The sequence below is a fragment of the Centroberyx gerrardi genome, chromosome 12 (assembly GCF_048128805.1).
Source record: "Centroberyx gerrardi isolate f3 chromosome 12, fCenGer3.hap1.cur.20231027, whole genome shotgun sequence".
NCBI classification, from domain to species: Eukaryota; Metazoa; Chordata; class Actinopteri; order Beryciformes; family Berycidae; genus Centroberyx; species Centroberyx gerrardi.
In genome coordinates, this window is record NC_136008.1 from 12,291,339 (window position 1) to 12,315,612 (window position 24,274).

Consider the following 24,274-nt stretch of genomic DNA (forward strand, 5'->3'; position numbering starts at 1 on the left):
CATAAAAGCTATTAGTGTGATATTGAATAGGAAGTATAGCCTAATCCTGATTATCATGACCTTTCAAAAGCCTACAGTTCAGTTTAGTATTCATTTATAATGTCTGTGAAGCTGGTTCATACAGTATGTCTTCTGTAGGCCTTACCTGTAAAATTTCACGTCATAAATGACATCATTCAAACGGCCTAACGTGACCCTTCTCCTATTGTAGAGAGCAGGGGGTGTAGGGCGATTTACGTGCACTTCGACAGTCCATCTCTGCTGAAAATGAGTCATTTCACACAATACGAATCAATCCAAACCTTTCCCAGGAAAAGACTGATCCTCAGGGGCTGACAGTAAATTACACCAACATCAACAAACCGCGCCTTATTTTTAATAGACAGCAAACAGCAGCTCGTTGTGTTTGGCCCTGGGTGTACCGCTCCGGGTCCAACTGTGCCACAGCGCGTCAACAAAGGGGAATTACACCAAAATCAGAATGCTTGTTCACTGGCTAATTTCGTAATCACTGCCACCTTCTGGAAACAGTCTGCTATAGTCAACTTTGCATTGGCTACACAGTAGATAGACCAGAGGAGTATTCACAAAGGTGACTAAAAAGCGACGTTGACCGGAGAAAGCCTCACTTCGGTTACCGTGCTGACAATAGCTTATACTGTAGTCTGGACTAATTCCGTTTTTAATAGCAGCACGCGGCTTCTAAATTAAGAAAACTGAAGGCTGTGGTGAGTAATCAAGTGAAGCGCGCGCATCCGATGACAGCGTTCCTCCACAGATCAACAACACATCATTCAACATTATAGAACTACAAACACAGTATTACCACAAAGTCAATACAGCTGTCATGGGTAAAAAGAGAACTGCAGCAATATGTTCCTTATTCCTAATTATCTTAATTTCAGTTGAATCCATCTAAACAGAGTGTAGACAGAGGGCAAACACCCCACATGATATCATGCCTAAAGAATTGTGAACCTAAAGGCCTATTCACTTAATGTAGCAGGTTTTTCAGCACAATACTTGCAACACAATGCAGTACCATTGTCTGGAGTACCTATGTAAAAGATAAGCCTGTATAGGTTGATTGTATATCGGACAGCCTAACTTTATATTTAGTCACAAAAACTATAAAGGTAAAATTATAAATATTAGTACAAAAGGCATCAGCTGCCAAAAAGCAGCCTGATCAACTTGATTGATGGTGTGGGTCCATAGTCAGTAACACTAATTAGGCTGGAAAATAAGCAGTCTTTGACAGTGAGTTAGGCTTAACCATATTACATCTATGCATAACTTACCATAGTAATGTAACTGGCATCCATCCAAGCTTGCTTGTGAAATTAAATTATATCGGAGACTTAAGTAAGTCTGGCTTGGTGAAATAACCCCAAGATCAATCCAATACAGAGGAATGCAATTTTATAAAGAATAACATCATGTCAATTCAATTTTTACCAGATTTATTTGACGAACACTGCCAGAGAAGTTTAGAATGGAGACAGGTAACAAACTTCAAACCTTATTGTGCAGGGTAGAAACTTGTGCGTGTTTACAAGTGTAATGTTAACAACTTAGTAACGTCAATGATGCCGTGATACATGGTTTAAAAATGTCCTTAGGCACACCACAGAGGTAAAGGTGCAATGTCCTGAAGTGGACTGTGTGGGTCAACAGTCAGCAGTTGGCCATTTCAGATCTTCCCAGGGAAACTTCCAGCCTCTATCTGATCGTCCCACTTAGCAACCTGCAGGAGACATTTGACAAAACATTAGTGCCATCTTCTAGCAAACCATCCTGTCACAGCATAACTGCTGTTTTACATCCACAGTAGTTTCATGTTAATCACCAGAACACATATAATCACCATAAAAATTGCACAGATGTGATCAGGCTCATCAATACATACCCAGCTCATGGGGCAGAGGCTCTTGTACACCCTCTGGTACCAATCACAGGGAGCCACATCCTGGCCTTTATCTGACAGGGCCTTATTGCACCTGTGGAAGTCTGGAGCAGAAAACAACAATAGGTTTGAGGTTACTTATAATTTGACCCCATATTAGACATACACATAACAAACAGACTAATCATGCCATAACAAAAAGCCAAAGAAGTCTCAGAACAAACAGTACAAGCATGACAATGTCCACTCTTGACAGAACAAGTTCGCTACACAAACCTAACCTTAATTAGGTGTGAATCACATTGTAATTTGTGGGCCAGCCAACATTGTTGGAAGATGCAACATGAGCTGTATGTCGAGTGATTTATCTCACCACTATATGGAAGTTGTTCCTAACGCTGACATGACCACGATGCTCTAATGAACTTTGTCAAAGCTTTTAAAGAGCAGTAACTGCCTCTGACTGTCAGTGTGACTGGGGAGGAAAAGCAATATTGCCATATCAACTTGTGGTCATAACATAGTAAGATAATAATCCATGTCCTCACCCAGGTAGTTCTGGAAACAGTTGCGGGTCTGGTTGGTGTTGGGGAACCGGGCGTCAAAGGGAGCAGTCCGGTAGGTTTTGATCTTTTCTTCAATAGTCTCAGCCATCTTTAAAGTCTAATCAACACTGAAACCAAGAACAGGTTGAATTATCTAATTTATTATTGAAATTAAATGTGTGAGTTTGTAAAACAAGTTAGATGAACAGATGCAGCTGTCACATTTTGACCTGCACACAAATGCATACAAGTTAGCTGGCTAACGTTAACTTACTTACGTTAGCTATATCTATCATGCTAAGTCAAAGCTAAATTATGTTAGTTTCGTTCATATTTTTTCTGTTACGTATGCTAGGTTGTTATCCAACTTGGCAAGTTATCCAACTCTAACGTGTTTCTGACCGAAACAAACAGACGGACCTTGATCACAACTTAACCGGCTAACTTAGCTTTACATGTAGCATAGCATAGCATTTGCTTAGCTCAGCTTGGCAGGCCGTTCAGTTAGTTCACGTTAGCTGTTAGCTCGCCAACCTAACATTAGCTGGTTTTGATCGTAAAACGGTTGAGGGCGCCAAGCTATTCCACCCGTTTTGACCAATTTAAATCACATACTGCCTGAAAAAACTAAGAACCCCTAAACGCGTTTAAAGAGAGTAATGTTTATGAGTTGTCGATGACCAACCTTGAGTTGTGTCTTGATGTGTCCTCTTCGGCAAGATGTACTACTTCCTGGTCGACGCGCACAGGATGCTGGGACGTTGGAGGATGCGAATGCCATCAAATATGACATTCTCTCCAACTGTTACAGTTATTTCAGTTTGGCAAAATCAGTTAGGTAAATACATTCAGTTCAGGCTAGGCTAGAGTTTTATTGAGAAAAAACTTGAATAATCACTTGCCAGTCTTCTTTAGAAATTTGTCTTATTTCTGTACAAATGTTGATTTTTGTTGTTGCAGCAATCAGGCAAACACAATGTGACTGCATATCCTGAGAGAACAGTATGGACAATGACTCTGCCCGTCTCAGAGGAGAAGAGCACATCTGTATTTTTCAGCAGATGACATTTGGTAGGCACCATGCACCTGCCATGTGAATGAAACTGGTGTCATCTGTATAATTGCATAGAAATGGTGAGATACCTGTCATAGAGATATTGATTCTGCCCCCAAATCTAATCTCAATTCCAGATGCAACAGAGACAAATCATAACTGTTAGGAGTAGAATGAAACTCCTCAACCTAAAGCAGGGTTCAGAGTGTCATGCCTAATGTATCGACCCAAATCTTCAGATTGTCTCATCTAGTTTATATCTGGAGTTACACTGTATGTTTTGGAACCAATTTATCCTGATTAGACATGAGACATCCAGATGTATGTGTCTTGCTCACTGCCTTATACACTGCACAATAATCAATTATGTGCAACGGGGCCTTGACTACAGTATGAATCAATGCTGAGCATTTTATGTATGCAATGGATGCTGAGGCTTGCATGGTCAGATTATGAAGACGCTTCAAAAAAGTAAAAAACAAACCTCTTGCACTATTGCTCCTTTTTCTTCCTTAAAAAAACCTCCTTTCTCTTGCCATCATCTTCCTGTTGTAGACAAGGTCAAGGGTCACAGGTGTCTCTCTCCCTCCCTCTAACTTCCTGTCTGGGTGTTTCCTTCATCCTCTTTCCAGCAAAACTTCAAACAGGATCCTTTTCTAGACATAACTGCATGCTTTGTGATGCACCACGATATCTCTTCTCATCAGAAATCACAACTCAATGCTGCATTTGTACGGCCACGTTCCTGAAAGACAGCATTATCTCCTAACTATTCTGGCTCTGAGACCCAGTCGGATGTATCATAGCTTTACTGTATTTGGATGAAACTGAGGTGCTAGATAGATAGATAGATAGATAGATAGATATTTTATTCAATTGTCACAGCAACAACACACACCTGAGATACAATTAGCAACATAACAAACTGCTGCAGTGAAGCTAATAAGAAATAGAAAATAAAAAAACTCTTAAAAAGTGATTACCCCTCCCCCAGAATGCCCTGTGTCTGTGCCCCTGGTGGGAGTCACACTCAGTTAGGAGGTCTAGGCAGGATTAACCCCTCCCCCTCCCCTTTTAAATTCTTTATCTCTTTATAGTGTTTAAGTACAGTATATACAGTATGACCAGCAAGGCCTCAAAGACCCGTATGTGTGTGTGTGTGTGTGTGTGTGTGTGTGTAAATTCACCCTTCTCCCGCTTTCTACCAATCTCTCCCTCTCTCTCTCTCTCTCTCACTCACTCAGGATATAGGTGTTGTCCACTGCAAAGGAAGGAAATTCTGTCACTTAGAACAATGGGCCTGTTTCTCTATCTATAGACCCAGAGAGGCCGGGAACCAGAGAGAGAGAGGGAGCAGTTAGAGAGAAAGTTAGAGAGAAAAAGGAAAGAAAAAGATATTGTAGCTCAAAAAGAGAGAACTAATGGACGGTGAGAAGTACTGATGGATATCTAGATGTGTGACAGGTTGGAAAATGGAATTTGGTTGTGGGGAGAAAGAAACATACAAGTTTATTACATTTGCTTTGAGTTGAGTATTTGAATTTAGGTGAGAATAACGTCCCTGGTGAAGGATAATCATCATACACACAGAGGGATCAGAAGCGATTGTGGGTGAGTGTTTTCCGAATCTAAATGCCTAAAAGCACACGCATTTCTTTCTTGTTATTTTGATTTTGTAGTTTTCAAAATATTCCACTGCACAATCTGGGAAAGAACACCTATTAACGAATATGCCTATTTTTCCTGTAGGCCATAGAATAATAATGACAAGGAAAGGAAGAATTTAGGTATGGACACACATGTCAAGGCTTCACATTTGATTTGCAACCTCGCCAGATGTTATGCTTCATTTTGTAGTTTTCCTGAGCGGTAGAACGATTACCTTTATGTCCCCAAATTCCACCTGCGAGGGAAAAACCAAGTCTGATCCTAAATTTTGCTGGAAATTTACATAGCCGTCACACTGAGGAGCGGACAGGCAGTGACCTTTAGACTGGGTATTTCCCTTTCACTGCGACAGCTGGACCCGAGTCCCACAAAAGATGCTTCCTGTTTCAGAATGGGAAACACACACACTATAGTTTTTCAGGAGACGTTACTGTTAGAGATTTGGGGTTGGTTTCTCTGTTTGCATCCACCATGTTGACAGCCTACTGTAGGTATCCTGTTGGTATTTCTTGATGGTGAGATCATTCCATTGTTACATTGTTCCATCCACTGCTGACACACATTCCTCACTACAATGTGGGGATGGATTAGAGGAATTCGGACAATTTTCTGGACATACTAAAGATCCAGGAATGGAAAAATCATATTGTTCCTTAACACCTGCATCTCTCTGTCTCTCTCTGTCTCTCTCTGTCTCTCTCTCTCTTTCTGTGTCTCTCTGTCAGATGGAGGGGTCTGGCAGTCCTCGCTTCAGAAAGCTCCATTTCCCAGTGGGTCTGTGGATCAACTCCCCCAGGAAACACTTTGCCAAGCTAGGGGGTCGCTGGCCCAGCGCTGCCTCTGTCAAGTCAGTCTGAAGCACTGTTAAATGTATTTTTTTTCATCCCCTATTTTGCCTCTATGTTCTTTCTTTGTCACACATATTCCATCTCAGGTTATGGGACTGTCATGCCAACCACTTCTCGGTTATAATTAATTCGGTGTCTGATAAATATTGTCTGTCAAATGAAGATTGGATGTATTGATGACATCTTATCTTGCTTAAGCTGTCATTCGTATCCTTTGAACCCTGCAACACTTCCCTGTGTTATTTTAGTCCGTGTTGCTTGTCCATGTTTAGTCAGTCATAATTCACAGCTGACCGGTCCCTTCCTTTCCCCTTCCTCTCTCCTCCATCTGTCTTCCCCTCCTCTGTTGTTCCCAGGTCTACCACCAGCTCTGACGCAGCCTCCCTCCACGAGGCCCCCTCTGCCCCTTCCTCTTCCCTTTCTGCCTCCACCCCCTCCCTGGCTTCCCCTGCCCCATCCCCATCTCCTTCCCCAGCCTTCCTCAGGCCACGGCCCGCTGGGCCCCAGTCCCGCACCAAGCGCCTTTCCCACCTCTTCCTGCGAGGGCGCTCTAACAGTGACCGGGACCGGGCGGTGGGGGAGAGGGAGAGGGAGGTTTGGGCCCATTCTGCTGCCCCCTCATCGCACCACTACCTGCCCCCGGCCTCCTCCTCTGCCCCAGGCCTGATCAAGATCTATGGGGATGCTCTCTCCAGTGGGGCCAACTATCGCTCCCTGCTGGCCAACATCCACTCTACAGCCAGGCAGCTGATCGCCCAGGTCATCACCCGCTACACTGAGAGAGAGAGGGAGGAGACAGATGACGCAGGTGAGGGAAACATTCTCTCATATGGACCTCTAGTTGTGATCCATTACTGGGAATAGTTTGCTCAAAAAAGTGTAACCAATTGGGAATGACTTAATATAAACATAAACAGTAGTGTTATGGAAAAATAATTATCCCCCCTCCCTTCCTCCATTACCTTCAAGTTCTCCAGAAACACAGCCCTGAGGACTTCCTGTTGTGTGATGTCATTGGAAAGCCCATCCAGCAGCCAGATGGAGCTATCCAATGGGAGACGGAATGCCGGAGAAGCGTGGCCCCATGGGAATGTCCCTTGTTGTTAGTCGACATGTGGCGGCCTAAGGACGGATTTGAGCGCCGTTTCGAAATCCAAAGAAAGGAAGACTATGAGAGGGAAGAGAGGGAGCGGGAAAAGGAGCGAGAGAGGGAGGGAGAGAACTATCAAGGTATAAGACCTGTCTCATAGGTGTGGTATAGCGTGCATAGGAAAATCTGGCCCTTCATATAGGTCAAACTGACCTATCCTCTGGTTGTCCGGGCAACAGGTGTTCGCTGGAGGCGGAGCAGAATGTCATCAGGGGGTGGAGCAGAGGAGAGCGAGCGAGGTCACCGTGGGAGAAACACAGAGCTCAGGAGGAGCATCAGTGACATGAACCTCAGCCTGCGGCGTCGCCAAGGCAACCATGTCGGTAATGACCCGCGCGGCACCGGCAAGCTCCCGAACAACAGTGGAGGACTGCAGGACAGGAAGAACATCGTGAGCATGATAACGCCACAGCCAGGAGAGGTGAGGAAGAGGGTGCAGTAAGGGAAGTTATGTTATGTTGGGATAACATGCAAGTAAAGAGGAGCTCATTGTGCATTTGGTGTTCTAACCTACGTGTCTTAATCCACTATTGTAGATTAGAGGGTCAAAGGCTGAAGGTAAGGTGGGATGGACGAACCAGCCAATGGAGGAGGAGAAGGACTACTCCAGCTGTGACCTGGAAGTGATGTCACAGAGTTTGATCCTTCCACCCACAGACCGGCCCTACTTCCTATTGCTGCAGGGCTACGATCAGAGCAAGGCAAGACATGCACTGCCAGGATGATATCACACACACAAACCCACACACACACACACACACACACACACACACCTACACACACACATACACACACATATAAACACAGACACATGAAAACACAGATGCACATACATGCACATACATATTGACCTACAGTATAGCGCAGTGAGTACACATAGATGTGCACATATACAAACTAACAGACATACTTACAGACGCATACCGCTGTGTGCAGACGCACACGCATGTACACACCCTGAACATGACATCATACCTGCATGTCTCTAATCGCCACATACCATCAGTGTTTCCATCCCTCCAAAAGCCTCTCCCATTCAGCGTCCTGCACAAAACAGCCTCAGAGCAGTACAATACCGCCACAATATATCCAGAGACAGCACAAAACCCCTCTGTGTACATCACTCCATCTCACACAATGACCTCACACAGGTCCCCATTGTAGCAAACTGTGACACACTTCATACCTTATCTACCGCCTTCTGCTCAACTTAGCATCTCCAAGATGGGAGATTACTATAACCATAGCACTTAGAAGATAACAGACCCCCCTGCCTCTCCCTGTCTTCCATTCTCCGCTGTGTGTGTTTTGTTCAGGATTTTGTTTTGTACATTATGGCGGGGCATACGCATGTATTTGGAAGAAAGCCCACGATGAGGGAGAGAGAGAAGGACAGAGAGAGAGAGAGGAAGGGGAAGAGGCCGCTGAAGGTGGACACGTTCCTTTCTGCTCCTGACCTCTTGGCCAGACACCTACTGGTCAGGAGGGACTCAGTTGTTCCTGAGACGCCGTCTGGACAAGGTAGAAACAGCTCCAGCTCAAATCATGTTGCAACAGGGTGTCATACAAAATTCAAAACTGGAACAGTCATACTGTGCATTCACATACTGTAGAAAATAAGACTTGTAGACTTGAATACATATTACACAAGAATACATATTGTAGTGTTGGATATGTTCTATCTTAATCTCAGTTTGTTAAGTTCATCATCAATTATCCGCTCCTATCCCCAGCTCTGATGCGGCCCTTCAGAGGAGGGGCAGTCACACACAACGGTGTGGCCCTTTACAGGGAGGCAGTTCTGAAGCCTGGGGATGTGATTGGTCTGGGGGGCCACTTCCTTTTCCTGTACCGTGACCCTCGTGTGACCCCAGCTCCGCCACTGGCACTGGCCCTTCCCTGGCAGGCTGATGCCCCCTCCACCTGCTGCCCCTCTGGGCTGCTGGACAGACAGGAGGCACTGAGGCAGTACCTGGGATCTACCGAGGCAGTTCTGAAGTTTCATCCCCGCCATGCGGACGCCCTGTTACAGGTGAGAAGGGAAGGCAGAGAACCTCATGATAACTGTCCAGATACCAGGAATAATACAAATGTGAAGTAGAGAACTAATGTTATGTTTGTCCCTCATTTTTCCCTTAGGAGATTATCTCCAAGAATTCATCACCAGACTCTGGGGGCGGGCCTTTAGCTCCAGCCTACCTCCTGTCAGTCATGATAGATCACGCCTCCAGGCACCTTGACCCTGCTCTCACACCCCAGATATTACTCAAGGCAGCCAATCTAATCAAAGGAATTGTCTGGGTGAGTTACAATAACAACAATATGTAATATGACTGATACAATAGCTTAGCATTGGACCTGAAATGAGATCCACATTAGAGGTCTCACTCTGGGAGCCAGGCTCATATGAGGAGCTATCAACAGGCAAACCATGAAGCATTTTGGGTCCCATCCCATAGTTTAATAAACCAGAGCTTAGCAAACAGCACTAGGTGTATTGCGTGACAGAGAGATGACAACACTTAGACAAGCTTGGCAGGAAAACATCAGGTAGGCAGACTGAAAGATTGGCACAGTCGGTCAGACAGAAACGCAGACAGACAGACATATGCCCTTCATTGTGGCCTGGTAGGTGGTGGACAGGAACAAGGATGAGCTGATGTCACTTCCCTCCCGCTGGAAAATGTGCTGTAATTGTCCTGGCTCCAGGGCTCGACTCTGCTCCCCCTCCTCCACCCCCACACTAAGCCGAGATGTCTCTCCTCTCTTCTGTCTCCAACTTTCTTCACAGGATAACATTAAGGAATTCGGGGATAAGCATCCCACGCAAAAGTAAGAACATTTTTGTTGTACGTCATGTTTCCTCTGTTTAGAGATCACTTCCTCCACTGCTGAGTGATTCATATTACATTATTTGTGCTTGTGCTGTTATGTCTTAGGCAAATTTTTGTGGTGTGCTGAAAACATTCTAATACTGTGGTGCTGAAAAATTGCAAGTTGAGTAACATACTTACAGTATAGTGTATTGCACTATACTGAGAACATACTGCCTTTTTAAAAAGTCTCCTGGCACTGAAAATTATGTGATTTTTTTATGTAAACCGGTAGATACACAAATACACCAGCAAATGAGCGCTTCTGCCCAGACTGCAAAAATGGTTCTGTAGAATATGAAGCAGATGCTCTTTTACATTGTGCTTTGTACTCTGTTGTACACTGTCCTCTCATTTAGAGAGTTTTAATGACCTTAATGACATAAATTGTCTATTATTATTGTCTATTATTAACTTAATAACTGGCAACGATTGTTTAAATGATTATGCCAAAGCGTGCCATCACATTCTTAGTAGCAAAAAGCTCTTTATGAATGAATCTGATTATATATTCTCTGTCATTTTGCCCACTATACTTTTTATATTGTATTGTTGTGTGTCTTTTCTATTTGTGTTTACCTTTTACTGTTTTTAACTGTGTATTGTGTCTCATAACTCATAACTCATAACCGAGTGAAACCCCTGTGCCCAGGATTGATTTATTTGATGGTCATGGGGAGTGACACGTTAATAAAATTCTATTCTATTCTATTCTGCACTAACAACATTCACTGTAATGTTGTGTCCAGTTCCACAGAGCAGGAAAGTGAAATCAGCACGCCAAATGTCCAGAAACTGTCAGCTGACCTCCGACCCCTGATGTTCTGGATGTCAAATGCCACAGAGCTCCTTAACTTCTTCCAGGTCAAAGTTGAGGCCATGGAGAAAGAGTGGGAGTTTGAAGGTGAGAACTAGAGCTTTACATTTGCATTTCTTGTGATTCTGCGAGGACAATAACCTTTAAAGCCTATGACAGTTGTAGGAAATATTACAGGTAATTGGACATATTGGAGATAGAAATTGAAGTTGGCACCTGCTTTTTAATTTACCTTAATGATTGTTTCTTTAAAGCTCCTGGGGACCCGGTTTTGACAGCTGACATGGACACATGCTCAGAGGCCCTGGCGCAGCTGGATGATGTCATTATGCACACCTTCCAGCAGTGTGTGTATCACCTCACCAAGGTAAAAAAAAAACTCTCCTTCTTCCCTTCCATCCTCTCCATTTTAATCTTTTCCGTCTTAATCTATCCATTCATCAATCCATCGTTCATGCAATGCATTTTCAGCCAAAACAAATTAACTTGAGTTTCTGTTCCTCTCTGTCCACAAAGACGCTGTACTCACTCCTTCCGGCTCTCCTGGACACCAATCCATTCTCCAACGAGGAGAAGGAGAAGGAGAAGGACGGAGCGCGGGACGCAGAGGGAGAAGAAGGAGGAGGGGAAGGAGAGGTGGATGACGTGTCCTCCTTGCCCCCCACAGTGGCAGGGCTGGTGGAAGTGTACCGTTGTTCCCTGATGCTGTCGCGGGAGGCCTGCCTGTCCCCTCCGCTCACCTCCCAAACCTTTGGCTACCTCTTCTTCTTCACCAACACCTCCCTGCTCAATACTCTGCTGGAGAGAGGTGAGAGGGTGCGGGTTAAGGGTCAGCCTTCCCACAGCCTTAACAGACAGATCCCTAACAGACTGATCTCATGTCTTATCCCCATGAAAAGCAGAATATAGAACTATAGAAAATGACACATTCTTTATCCCTGCTCTCTCTTCCCCTCCATCTTTTTTCTTCTTTTTAAGATGGGCTGTTTTCTTGGTCCAGAGCGGTCCAGATCCGTACAAACCTGGACCTAGTTCTGGACTGGCTGCAGGGGGCGGGATTAGGAGACATTGCCTCTGAGTTCCTGAAGAAACTGTCAGTCACAGTCAACTTTCTGTGTGTGCCCAAGACCCGCCTCATCCAGGTAATATAGTTGCATGAGCAGTTAGGGTTAGGGTTAAGGTTAGCCTATTAGCCTATTCAACCCTCCTATAGAATATTAATGGCCGTTTTTCACTCTCTATTCATCTTTCTTCTGCCAGTCATCCTGGACCAGTCTACTGGAGGACCATGCCTTGTTAAGCCCCTCCCAGTTGCACCATCTGCTCACCCATTACAAAGTGGGACCAGCCAGGGCCCCACCGGCCTCCTGGGCACCTCCGCCAGGCACAGAGCTGAGTGGAGGTAAAAAAAAAAAACTATTACAGAGACAATCACTTTTGACTCTCAGTTTCAAGAAACAGCTGGTTATCAGTGGTTTAGCATTCCATAAAACAGTGAATAATAATAATAATAATAATAATAATAGTAATGAGATTATCTGTCAAGCCATTAACTTTGATTCTTACTCTTCTGATCTTATAGACATCTTTGAGAGCTTCCTGGACCATCCTCCTCTCATCCTGCCTAATGAGACTCCTCGGCTCGACCTCTCCCAGCCAATCCCAAGCCCTGAGCTCCAGAAGGAAGTGACGCGCCTCCGGACCTTCTTGTGGGGACTCGACCAGGACGAGCTTCCAGCCAATCAGAGGACTCGGCTTTGAGAAAGCCAGCATTTGTCTCATGATGGATAAATAAACAGGATATCTCCAGATACTTCCAGCTGCACACCTAAGAAAATGCAAACTGGACATGTTTTGTACATGTTTTGTAGGCCAATCATTGCCTGGATGCAGTGTTTTTTTTGTTTTTTTTTAATAAAATCAACTGGAACATGAAAGTGATATGAAATAGATTTGAAGTCTCAGTATCAATCCATTTATTCACAGTCAGATATTTTCAAGTAAGAGAAATGTATTGGAATTAATATGAATTTATTTTAAAGCAGGAAGTAAAACCTCATGTCTATTGGGCCATGTAGTCTCATGCTTTACTTGACTGCTTTACTTGGCTTCCGTGTATGTTTTTAAACTACTTGTTTTTAATAAAACGTTGAATCCTAGACTAAAAGGCCTAAAGTTTCCGTATGATCTTTGACAAGCTTGTTTCCCACAGCAGGGCCCCTAGGGTTTGGCACTCGCCTCGGCTTCCAGACCAAAGGAACATTCCACAAGGTGGCGACGCAGGACTCATTCCCCCTTTGACGTTAAATGATGAGTCTGCAGGTAGGCTTGCTTGACTAAGGGAGAGATCATACAACTATATTATCATCTGATCCGAAAGGCACATTCTCATTTCCTGTAATAATGGTAGCATTTTGCAAAGAGTAATGACTCAAGCAAGCAAATGAGATTGTCACAACCACACACAAAGGCTACCTTTACCAAGGTGAGCTGTCTCAAAGGTCACGGCTGGTGACTTAAGTGCGGGGGAAATTTACATTTCCCTTTGGTTGTTGTGACACACTAAAGTGGTCTGATCAGTAGGGTTTCCTGTTTCATTAATGTGGCATATCCCCTGGCCCTATAAAAAATGTCCAGTAGGCTAGCTCATTAAGCATAAATTAGTGAGTGGTTTTCGTGGACAGGCAGCAGACGGATGATGTCATCAAGTGGAGTGAGTAACAGCTGTGAGTGAACTTGAACACTTTACTGTCACTATTCTGTAATATCCAGCCAAGTTCATTGTCTAGTCAGCCAGATGTCTTAAGAAAACAGCTCACCACTTTCTCACAACTGCATTGTTTTGAGAGTGAAACCCTCTGACGTCTTTATTTCATCAGAATCTCACGTTATCATGCCAATCCTCTAAGGCTTTGGCCTCCTGCCAAATGGCTTCCTTTCTTCCGGTCAGCTTCTCAGATGAATTCCTTTACGGTAAAAAGCGCAAAAACATCAGTCCCGTGAGAGACCCCTACTTACATCATCACTGTTGTCTCCGGTTCTGCTGTCTCCCCATTCTCTTACTATGTGGACTTCAAAAAACATGCTATTGACAAAGGCTGGTTATAGATTATGAATCATCTGAAGAGGCCCCCCTGTGGTTAAGTTTATCAATTAAGTGACTGTAATCACTCTCATTTGAAATTCAATGCGGTGTATGAGTGAGAGTGAGACTGTGCTTGTGTGCTAATTTCAACTTTCCAGTAATCTAATACAGATGTAGCCTGCAGCCTTATAATTAAACACAGATGGGTGGGAGACTGGCACAGGCCCATGGTGATTGTGTGATATTGTGTCTCGTAGCGTATGATACAGAACCGTGACCCATGTCTGAATAGTATTAAGTAACATGTCAGGTTTAGTAAGCATGTGACACACGCACAGTTCTGTGACCTCAAACACTGACACACACAAACTGTCATACACACTTTCTCCAGAATCGCTCAGTCATACACACACAACACACATGATCCTCTTTCTCCCTCTCACGCACATACACACACGCACACACTAAAGAGGCTCCTTTACCCAGGTGCAGAGTCCCACACCTGTTGGAGCGGCTCTCTGTAATTAGCTCAAGACAATTACCATTGGTGGATGCAGGGAGGGGGCGGGACGGGGGCTGAAGACAATGGCCCAGTTATTCTCTCCCTATCATCTCCCTCCTTCCTTCTCTCTCCCTGCTGTCGAGTAATGAAAGATTCTTCCCTTCTTCAAAGAGACGGAGTTTCCTACAAAACAGCTGAGTCAGAGGAGAAAAGAGAGAGGGATGAAAAGAAAAAGAGAGAGAACAGTAGGGAGGCGAGCACGGTAATGCAATGCTGTTGGTGTGAGGCCCGGTGGACCACACTGATTGTATTCATTGTTATACACACAGGAGTCATTTTCAGGAACCAGAAAGAGCCCATGGCTCTCACACTTACACTAACAACTACAGTTTGGCACAGCCACAGTATCTATCTGTAATCTGGTAACACTTTACCTGAGCCCTGCGTCATCCTAAAGCCTACAGTATAAGGAGGTTTTTCAAGTCGTACGTCAGGGGAAAGGGCAGAGCAAGATGACTGTAGAGCCAGTGATGGAGGGTCTGAGACATGTTCTATCAGGAAATCAGAGGGGAAAGTGTGAGGGTTTAAGTTCAAAGTAGTCATCATTACCAGATATTGTGGAAGCTGGTTTCTTATAATAAGGGTCAGGACTCAAATTGCGGGGGGTGTTCTCCTGGTACCCACATGGCAAGAGAGGCAATATGCTTTTTTATGAGCTTGGCTCCCAGGAAGAGAGAGCAAATTTCTCATTTGGGTTCCAGACTGAAAATATTTAAGAACCTGGCTTTAGAGACACAGTCACCGGAGAGCCAGAGAGGCAGCTCCAGACTGAAACAAAGTGGAAAAGTGGAATATTGTGCACAGCTCCAGGCTAAGTCCTTATTTAAGGCCAGGAAGGAAACAGGGGAGAAGGGGAATCTCTTCAGACAGACAGAAAGACAGACTGGGGGTGTAGGAATCTGTGTGAGGTTTTCAGACGGGTGGAGAGAGGGTCAGAGGTGCTGGGAGGGAAATCAGTCAAATGGGAAATCGGTCAAACGCAGACAGACGAGGGACTGTGGGTGAGACTGGAGATGGGCTGAGGAATGGGGAGACGAGTGGACGGAACGGACGGCGGAGTCTCGGTCGGCGAGGTGACCGAGGGGCCAGGAGAAAAGCCTCGGTGCTCCTCAAGGGACGGATCTGTTTTCTCCTGGTTACGTCACCCAAACGTGAAATGCACGCATAAACACACAAACTTTTTTTTTTTGGCGTACGCATGCATGCCCCCACACACAAATGCACACAGGCACACGCGGGGATATAAAGAACCCCTGTGAGGTCAGATCCACCGGGCTGAGGCTGTCCACTGTTAGGAGGGCTTGCCAGCTAAGCCTCACAGTCTCACTGGCAGCTACAACCACCACCACCGACCACCATACCCTGCCTTGCTCTGCCCTGCCCTGCCCCAGCCTCACCTCCACTGGCGGCTGTCTGTCCTGGCCTGCTGGAGCGGCAGAGTGTGTGTGCGTGTGTGTGTATCTATATGGGAGGGGGCCAGTGCCACCAATTTGGGCCTGGTGGTCTTTTCCTCTTTTCCATTGGAGGGGGCCAGTGCCACCAATTTGGGCCTGGTGGTCTTTTCCTCTTTTCCAAAATGTCGGCATCCACCTTTTCCCTCCTTTCCTCTCCTTTCCTCCTGTTTTCCTGCCTCTCTCTCTCTCTGGTTCTCTCAGAGTGTTTCTCTCGGGCCGGGGGGCCTGTGGGCCTGTGGGTAGGGGCCTTATTCCATCAGCCTGGGGCTTCTGTCAGAGGCTTGTTCCATTTTGCGTCATGGTGTTGACTGAGCGGACCCCACACTTAACTCCCATAGAGCTATGGGGTTGGGCGGCAGGGCGGCCGGCGCGGGCTAACCCGGCCCCGTGTTCAGCGCGGTAATCTGATGGCCATGTTTATTTTATGTAGCTCTCCTTTGATGGAGCAGAAAAAGTCTTTGGGCTTTTTGTTTCAGCACTTTCACTGCCAGGTCAGAGGTGCTCGCCGTGGTTACGCTCAGGAAGAATAATATTTGCCCTTATATTCGCTCCAAACAGGCTTTTTTCCATATTAGTGTCAGGGATACTCTCTGGGTTTCTGCCTTCCACTGATTCGGCACATTGGAGGTGAAGGGTGGTGGGGGACCGCACCTCAACAGCATCTCTCCCTAGAGGATAAGAGGGGTGTTCTACAGGTCGCCCCTGGGGGCTGTCCTCGCACCCCTGAGTGAACCCCCGTCATACTCAGCTGAGGGGCTGAGAGACAGCCCTGCGGTCATATATAAGGCCCAGTAGTGAAGGAAAACACACACATAAACACACAAAAACAGCCTCCCTCCTGCCTGGCTGCCCTGGGCTCCACCTCAGCTGTGTCAGTATTCCAAACTTCCCAGGGGTTCGTTTTAATGGACTGACAAAAAAACAGAGTAACCTCCTCCTTGTCTCCCTGTGCCTTGTACAGCTTCGCCTCAACTCAGAGTCTGAAAACTCACACACCCACCTATCTGCCTTGTGTCAGCTGTTTTAGATGGGTCAAAAAGCCAGGGAACCACACTAAGTCATTATGTGAGGTTTTGACCCAAAAGTACAGACAGACAGAACTGTCCACGTTCACTGGATCAAACTCTACTCCCAATTCAAAACCACAGCATAAAGTACAAATGAAGTTTCATGTTTTACCTCTCATCAGCTTGTTTTGCACACATTGTATCTCTGTTGGGTTTTACAATGTTGATCTGACCCAGTGGACTGTTCTTTGAGTGACGACTCAACTTGCTTGCTTTGTCACGCCAGGATTTGCAAGAAGCAGCCCAGATTGTGGCAAGAATATTGTTTATCCATCCTTGTCTTATAATTATAATTGGCAGATGCCTATGGTGTGATCATGATATTAGAGGAATGATTCACTCCCATACAAGATAAGACACATTCAAGAGTTTTATAGGAGTAATATTTCATTTCCTTGTAGCTTCTTTATTATTTAAGGTTGGGTTTAGGCCCAGGTGTGTGTGTGTGTGTGTGTGTGTGTGGTTATTGTTCATATCGAACAATAACCACACACACACACACACACCCATACACGGAAACCAGATCAACATCAATCATCTTACCCCTCCTATCTCCTCCATACTACACACAGTAGAAACCATATATAGAAACAGTTTACAGTTCCTGCCCTCCTCCATATCTCCCTAGCATCCGCCTTTCTATTCTAACACATTAAACATGATCCTGGCCTCCTGTGACCGTGAGGTATGTGCTTGCTCACGGATGAAGGAGCCTAAACTCTGATGTAATCCAGGAGAAACAGGGAGTAGGGGAGGTGGGGTGGGGGGGGGACTACCCTGGTGGTAGGTAATCCAATCCTTCCTGGCGCAATTTAGCAGCTCAAAACAATTACCTACTGCCCCCAAATCAGCACCGGTAGCCAGACAGAGGGGATGTAGACTGGATTTGTTAGTAGACACTGATTTAAAGTCAGATTTAGTAGGACATCGAAGGGGGTAAGCTGATCTGGATCTGTGTCTGGAAATGTTGTATTCACCGTTCGAGTAAAGTGGCATTGAAATGTGCTGGGCTTGAAACCCAATCCCTTGCAGATGGCACAGCGAGGGAGACAGCAGGGGAGCTGAGCCCAGTGAGTCACAAAGAGGTACTGTCAATCAAAACCCAGGGACTCACCAGCTATGAAATCAGCCTGTGAGGTGTGTGTTGCCCTCTCTCACCCAATCAGAGGCTGATTAAGGGGGCTTGCCTTTCCTGTGTCATGCCTCTATCTCCATGCCCTCTTCCTGTCCTGTCATTGTCCCTCTCTCTCTTTCATCACCCTTTTGGACTGGGGAGATTGTCTGTTTTGCGTCTTTACCGTGTCTATCTTTGTCCAGTCATTCTATTCCATAGCATCACTTTGTCTTGCTTATCCTATCCCATCCCTTCCATCGCGCTGTCACTGGTCATTAGCACTTTTTCTCCATAGCGCTAATCAATGCGCCTCACCTATCTCCATCCAGTCATCCCATCCCATCCCACCCCAGCCCATCCCATTCCTTTCTTTGCTCTTTTTATCTTTTTGTCGTCATCACTCTGTCTTCGTCATCCCTCTCATCTTCCTAGCAATAGCCGCTGTTACTGTGTGTTTATTGTCTTAGCGTCTAACCTAGACCTATGTCTATCCAGGCATCCTGTTCCGTCCCTTCCCGTCCCACTCTCTGTCGTCATCCCTTTCTTTTCTCCCCAGTGATTGTCAGTGAGCCTGTTGTTTCTGGGCTCCAAGTCCACTCTATTGCGGGGAATTTCCTTCTAATCGCTCAGTGGACCATTCCTTGCATTCCTGCCATTCTTCCTGGCACTGCCGGGGGTCCAGCCAGATGCGGGGGCGTCTGTAATACAAGGCAGACACTGAGGCCACCCAACACCTTGCTTACACCAACACTGACCTTCTGATGAGGATGGACAGAGTGATGGATGAACAGAAAGAGGATGTGGAGACAGGGGGAATCGGGAGAGAGAGACATAAAAAGACAGTGGCGGTGGGGGTGTAATGGCAACATGTGTGAACTCTGGGCCAAAAATAGAAAATTCTGAATAGCTTTCATTTCTAAGTCCTTGACTCACAGACTGTTATTGATAAAAGGAGACATGTAAGGAATTTGAATGTCTCCCGACAGAGCAGTTTATGGTTAATTGGGAACAGCAGCGGGTCAAAGTGCACATCAACATTGGGAACTAGAATAGAGCCATTAGAATAACTTTCATGTCATTCCTCTTAGTCACAACCCTCTAATGATAAAGGCAGTTCACTAACTGCACGCCAAACAAAGCGTTAGCTAGTTCCCACCATGAACTAAGGTTAAGGTCAAGACAATAAAAATAGGGAGAAGTTGAGGTTGTGACAGGTCAAAAGATGGCTGACATACTCATACCTGTCAGTGGGAGATAGTGATAATGGTGGTGAAGAAGAATGCACGCAAACACATTACTTCCATATCTCACTTGCACTATTCCGGAGATAAGATAGAAGTATGAGGGACAGATAGTTCACAGTTTATATAAACACTTACAGTAAATGTTTTTTTTCCACAGCAGAATACAAGGAAGCCAACTGCATTACAACAACCGCAGCAAAAAAAAATTCCTATCAGAAAAGGAAGACAGGGTATCTTCTGTGCCATGTTTGCACCCTTTCAAGTCAAAGTGACTTCAAACCAAAGTTGACATTTCAGTGAACTTGCAGTCCGCCTCCCCTCCCTGCGCGGTCAAAGCACAGCGTACTGTATGTGGAGAGAAGTCGTTTTCTTTTCCCAACATTTCAAATGCAGGCAGCCTCCAAGCTGTTGTGTTCAGCTGCCCAATCCAGCCCCGTGCTACTTCAAAACATAAACACTGATAACATACGGATATGAAATTTCCTCTCCTATGTTTGCCGTTAGTTATGATGAAATGTACACACTCTACATGACTGACGCACAGGAAATGGATAATTACGGTGGAACCATCTCAGAATTAATACAGCTGCCCACGTGCTTCGTTATAAGTTGTGTTATCTGTTATCATTGTTGTGGGAGGTTGATTTATGATAGTCAGTGTGTAATGAGCGTTAATGTAATGAATGGCAAGAGATGAAGGGGCCTGAAGTGCGTCAGCATTCACAGCAACAGCCAGGCCATGTCAGGTTAAAGTGGGTAGTGGGTTATAAATTGCTTTAAATGCTGGCGTGAGCTGTAATGGCACTACTACGGACGTAAGCATATGCGTGTTTGTGTGAGTTTATTTGTGTGTGGGTCTGTATGTATGTGTATGTGTGTGTGTGTGTGTGTGTGCGTGTGTGTCTATCCGTCTGCAAAAGGGCATCCTCCCACCCCCCATGTGACTGAGGTCACATCACGTTGACAAAGTTACTCGGTAGGGCAAACTGCAACGTCACACAATTCCCCCTCCCTTTGTCTTCCCGCTCCTTCCCCTCCTCTCTCCAAGCCCCTCCCCCCCGCCCCCCCTCCCTCCACCTCCCCCCACCCCTTCCACACACACACACACACACACACACCCCTCCCCGTTTCCCCTGAGTGTTTGTCAGCAGCTCTCAGCTTCCGTAGAATAACAAGACAACAGGCTCAGTGTGTGGCTGACGCAGACGCACGGGGCGCCGGCAAGTAGTGGTCAGCTCTGATACAGTATACATCACTCACACACACACACACACACACACACACAGATGCAGACACGCAGACACACACGCACATAGTAACACACCACAGAAATGGTGGAATCAGACTGACAAAGGCACCGAGAATGCACAAGTAATGTCTCCTGGGCAACTTTTCTGCACGCCAAGGAATGCACTAAAAATAGGATCTTCACTTTCGCTCTCCTCTCCTGTCTTTCTCCCCTCTCTCTTCCTCTCTTTCTCTTTTTGGAGAGTTCTATATGGGGTCACTGGGGCATTGATGTTGCAGCCAGTTGATAAAAATGATTAAGGGTTTATATGCCTTACAGGCTCCTCAGCCTGTGCTCGATTATGTGTGCATTGTTTTGGTTGTTCGAGGCTTGTACTGTTTGCAGTTCGTTGATCCCTCCGCTCTACGCCACCACCGAGAGAAAGAAAGACTGACGGGGAAAGAGAAAACATAGAGGACATGGGGAGAAAGGGATCTCAACTGGAAGCGAGTGAGGGAGCGAAAGAGAAAGTAAGAGGGAAATCACTTTGAAAAGAGGAAGAGATGGGGAGCGAGAGAGAGGGATGCAGACAGGACACACAATGACAGGGGAGGAAAGAATGTTTAGGGCGACTGAGAATGGCGGTGAGAGGAACGGGAGGGAGCCGGAGGAGAGAGAGAGACAGGCCCGGGCTCTCCAGCGTGTTAACACCAGTCTGAGATGGAGGGAGCGAGCAGGGGAGATGGAAAGAGTGTTTGCACAGTAAAACGTTCCTTTTGCGTGGGTTGCCTGCTTCCCGCTGTATCCCCCCCCCCCCCCCTTCCCTTCCTCTTCTCCTTCTCACACTCTGTCTGTGACCTATTGCTTCAACTAGTTCATTCAGAGATTTCCTCACTCACAGACGCAAGACAGCTTGGAAGGAGTGAGAGAGAGAGAGAGAGGGAGAGAGGGAACGTGAGCAGGTGAACGACGCAGAGTCAGAGAGGGAGTGGGTTTCGGCTGACTCTCACTGTTACACATGCATACACACACACACACACACACACACACACACACACACACACATGCCCGTGCACCTACACACACACACACACACACACACACACACACACACACACACACTGTGTTTTGTCACATACCATAGAGTTTGGTTTCCAAACAAAATGAGACTTGTAAATGTGTGTTTAATAGAGAGCTGATTTAAACATTTTGCTCTCCCAGTTTCTGCCGGGAGAGAAGTTTGCCTCATGCTCTCCCTTTCATCCCTGCATCCTGTCCTTTGCGCAGCTCTGTGAGCTGAGCCAATAGAGGAAACCTGTAGTAATGATGCTGGTTAATGTCCTCCTTTAATGATCTAATAAAAGGCAAAGCAACAGATGCACAACAGCCATATCTGTCTCGAGTATAGGCTCCGCAAATGGAAGAGGAAGAGAGCAATTGACACGCATAATTTGTAAATCACGTCCATGGGGAGTTTTCCCAACTAAAGACTTGCCAGTGGAAGAGAGGAGGGTGGAGGGGTGTGGGGGATGGTTAGTGGGGGGTTAGGAGGGGGGGTCTCTTGTCATATATCTGTTTGGCAGAGGACAAGAGCACATTAACACTGATCAGTGACGGTGAAAAAGAGAGAGTGAGAGACGTCACTTTATTGCCCAATGACTGTGGCCCCCTCCTGTGTGTCACTATTTCTCTCTTTCCCCCCCTAAACTATTAACACACTCACTTGCTCTCTGACGTACGTAGATGCATAAGGGGGTAAGTGGAGGGGCGAAAGGGGAGGGGGTGATGATGGTGGTGGGTAGTGAGTTAGGGTAAGGTTACCATGACGATTGCCCAGATAGGATGCCCTTCTGGAGTCACGCACTTGGGAGAGGGCTGGAGAGAATGAATGGGGGACAGAATGACGGAGTAGAAAGGAAGAAGAGAATAGATGGGGTGGGTGGGTGGGTGGGGGGGTCATGAGGAAACTTGAAAGTATCCTGTTATAGGAGAGTAAATATTAACAGTAATAGGTCGGACCTTTGGTTTCCCTTTGAGCGTAATCTCTGGGTTTGTTTACTCAAGTCCTGCTGGAATTCCCTGGAGGAAATGAGGGCGCTACATAAAAATGATGAATTTATTACTCGTTCTCCCATAATCCCATTTACCATCGGAGCAACTTTGCGTCATGTCCAACATTTTCACTGTTTACAGACGACACTGTGAGGTAAGCAGAACAAGATACTTAACCCTAAAATCCACAAGGCTACTTTATGGTCCACCTGGACATGGAAATTAACCTGTGGCAATAAACATTTCGGGGAAAAACCAATCATATTAGATTGGACTGATTTGGAATTTGTTCTTATGGTAATCAGACTAGTCTAATCACACTGTTACGGTAAAGTGTACAGGTAGACAATGAAATAAAATTCCCCACCCAAAAAAAATCCATTCCTGCTCAAGCTCTTCCTTGTTACATACTGTATAATACACTGACTTCCTGACTTTGTTTAAAAAGTAGTTTTAAGCTTGGGCGATCACACGGTCACACGAATTGTGCAACTGTGTGGATCAACAACACGGCAAAAGGTGAGCGAAGAGTGTGAGGCGTTCGGATGATTTGAAGCCTGCGTAATAATGTGCGAACACATGCCATGGCGCACAGGAAACCTAGTGTAAAGCATGACCAAATTGAGTGAAGCTTGTGTGAGTAAAGTTTGTCTGGCAGAGAGGCCTGGCAGGCCCTGTCACAGGTTCCCCTTCCTCTCTCTCTGATGTCTTTGAGGTCGTAGTCTGAGTGTCTCACTCTGTTTCTCCTCCTATGGTGGTTTACACAGATTGGTGATGTAATGGGTAGCATATGAAGGCCACACACAAACACACACACACACACACACACAACCAGACACACGCATAGACACACACACAAACACTGATGCTCATACACGTTATACAGACACCGCACTTATACCACCACATACCCATAATTACACACATATACTGTATGCACACCCATTTACACAAACCCTGGATTCCCCCTTTTCCAACAAGCATGCGCCAGTGTGTGCTCTCTCTCACACACACAAAAACAAACGTCTAAACAAAGACACATATCCCTTTTTTTTGATGTACACACACATGTATGCATGCGCGCACACACACAGACACACACACACACACACCCAAGCACACACACTCGGTGTCATGGTGTGTGAGTGATCAGTGCTGGCTGATGGTCTAACAGCCTGTGTGCTTCAGAACCACCCAGGAGACCCCCATCATGGTAGGCAGCCGAGAGGGAATGAGGGAGAGTGACTAACTTCACTCTTTCTTTTCTTCTCTCCCCAGCTGTGTCTTCAAACAGCCCTTTGATGTGGGAAATTAAAAAGAGCGAGTGTGTCAATATCTCCCTCCGTCCAACCACACTCATCCATTTCCTCTCCTTCTCTCCAGTTTTCCTCCTTTCCCTTCTTTTCTTCTCCACTGTTGACCCAAGAAAGGAGAGCATGACCCTTTTCACCACAACAACTCCACCGCCCACTGCCTGCCACCAGGCCCTCATCATTTGGAGGGTGTTTGTTTGTGTGTGTAGGCCCACCACTGGACTGGCAACTCTGTGTATGTGTCTCTCTTTCTGTGTGTGTGTGTGTGTGTGTATGTGTGTGTATGTGTGTGTG

At 45.9% G+C, this 24,274-nt stretch overlaps 2 protein-coding genes across 2 annotated transcripts; one reads left to right on the top strand and one right to left on the bottom strand.

Moving 5' to 3' along the window:
• Window positions 1-1,446: 1,446 nt before the first annotated feature.
• Window positions 1,447-3,203, bottom strand: cox6b2 (cytochrome c oxidase subunit 6B2). Its single transcript, XM_071905033.2, has 4 exons — window positions 3,137-3,203; window positions 2,455-2,579; window positions 1,910-2,010; window positions 1,447-1,747 (listed from the first exon to the last, which is right to left on the bottom strand). Exons 2-4 carry the CDS (start codon window positions 2,558-2,560, stop codon window positions 1,694-1,696), a joined length of 261 nt encoding a protein of 86 aa, XP_071761134.1. The 5' UTR covers window positions 2,561-2,579; window positions 3,137-3,203; the 3' UTR covers window positions 1,447-1,693.
• A 1,635-nt stretch (window positions 3,204-4,838) lies between these two features.
• Window positions 4,839-12,768, top strand: rasip1 (Ras interacting protein 1). Its single transcript, XM_071905037.2, has 16 exons — window positions 4,839-5,116; window positions 5,899-6,020; window positions 6,378-6,829; window positions 6,991-7,251; window positions 7,351-7,592; window positions 7,708-7,872; window positions 8,488-8,692; window positions 8,905-9,203; window positions 9,311-9,472; window positions 9,963-10,003; window positions 10,794-10,948; window positions 11,116-11,228; window positions 11,378-11,669; window positions 11,840-12,003; window positions 12,122-12,263; window positions 12,444-12,768. Exons 2-16 carry the CDS (start codon window positions 5,899-5,901, stop codon window positions 12,620-12,622), a joined length of 2,994 nt encoding a protein of 997 aa, XP_071761138.1. The 5' UTR covers window positions 4,839-5,116; the 3' UTR covers window positions 12,623-12,768.
• The last annotated feature ends 11,506 nt before the right edge of the window (window positions 12,769-24,274 follow it).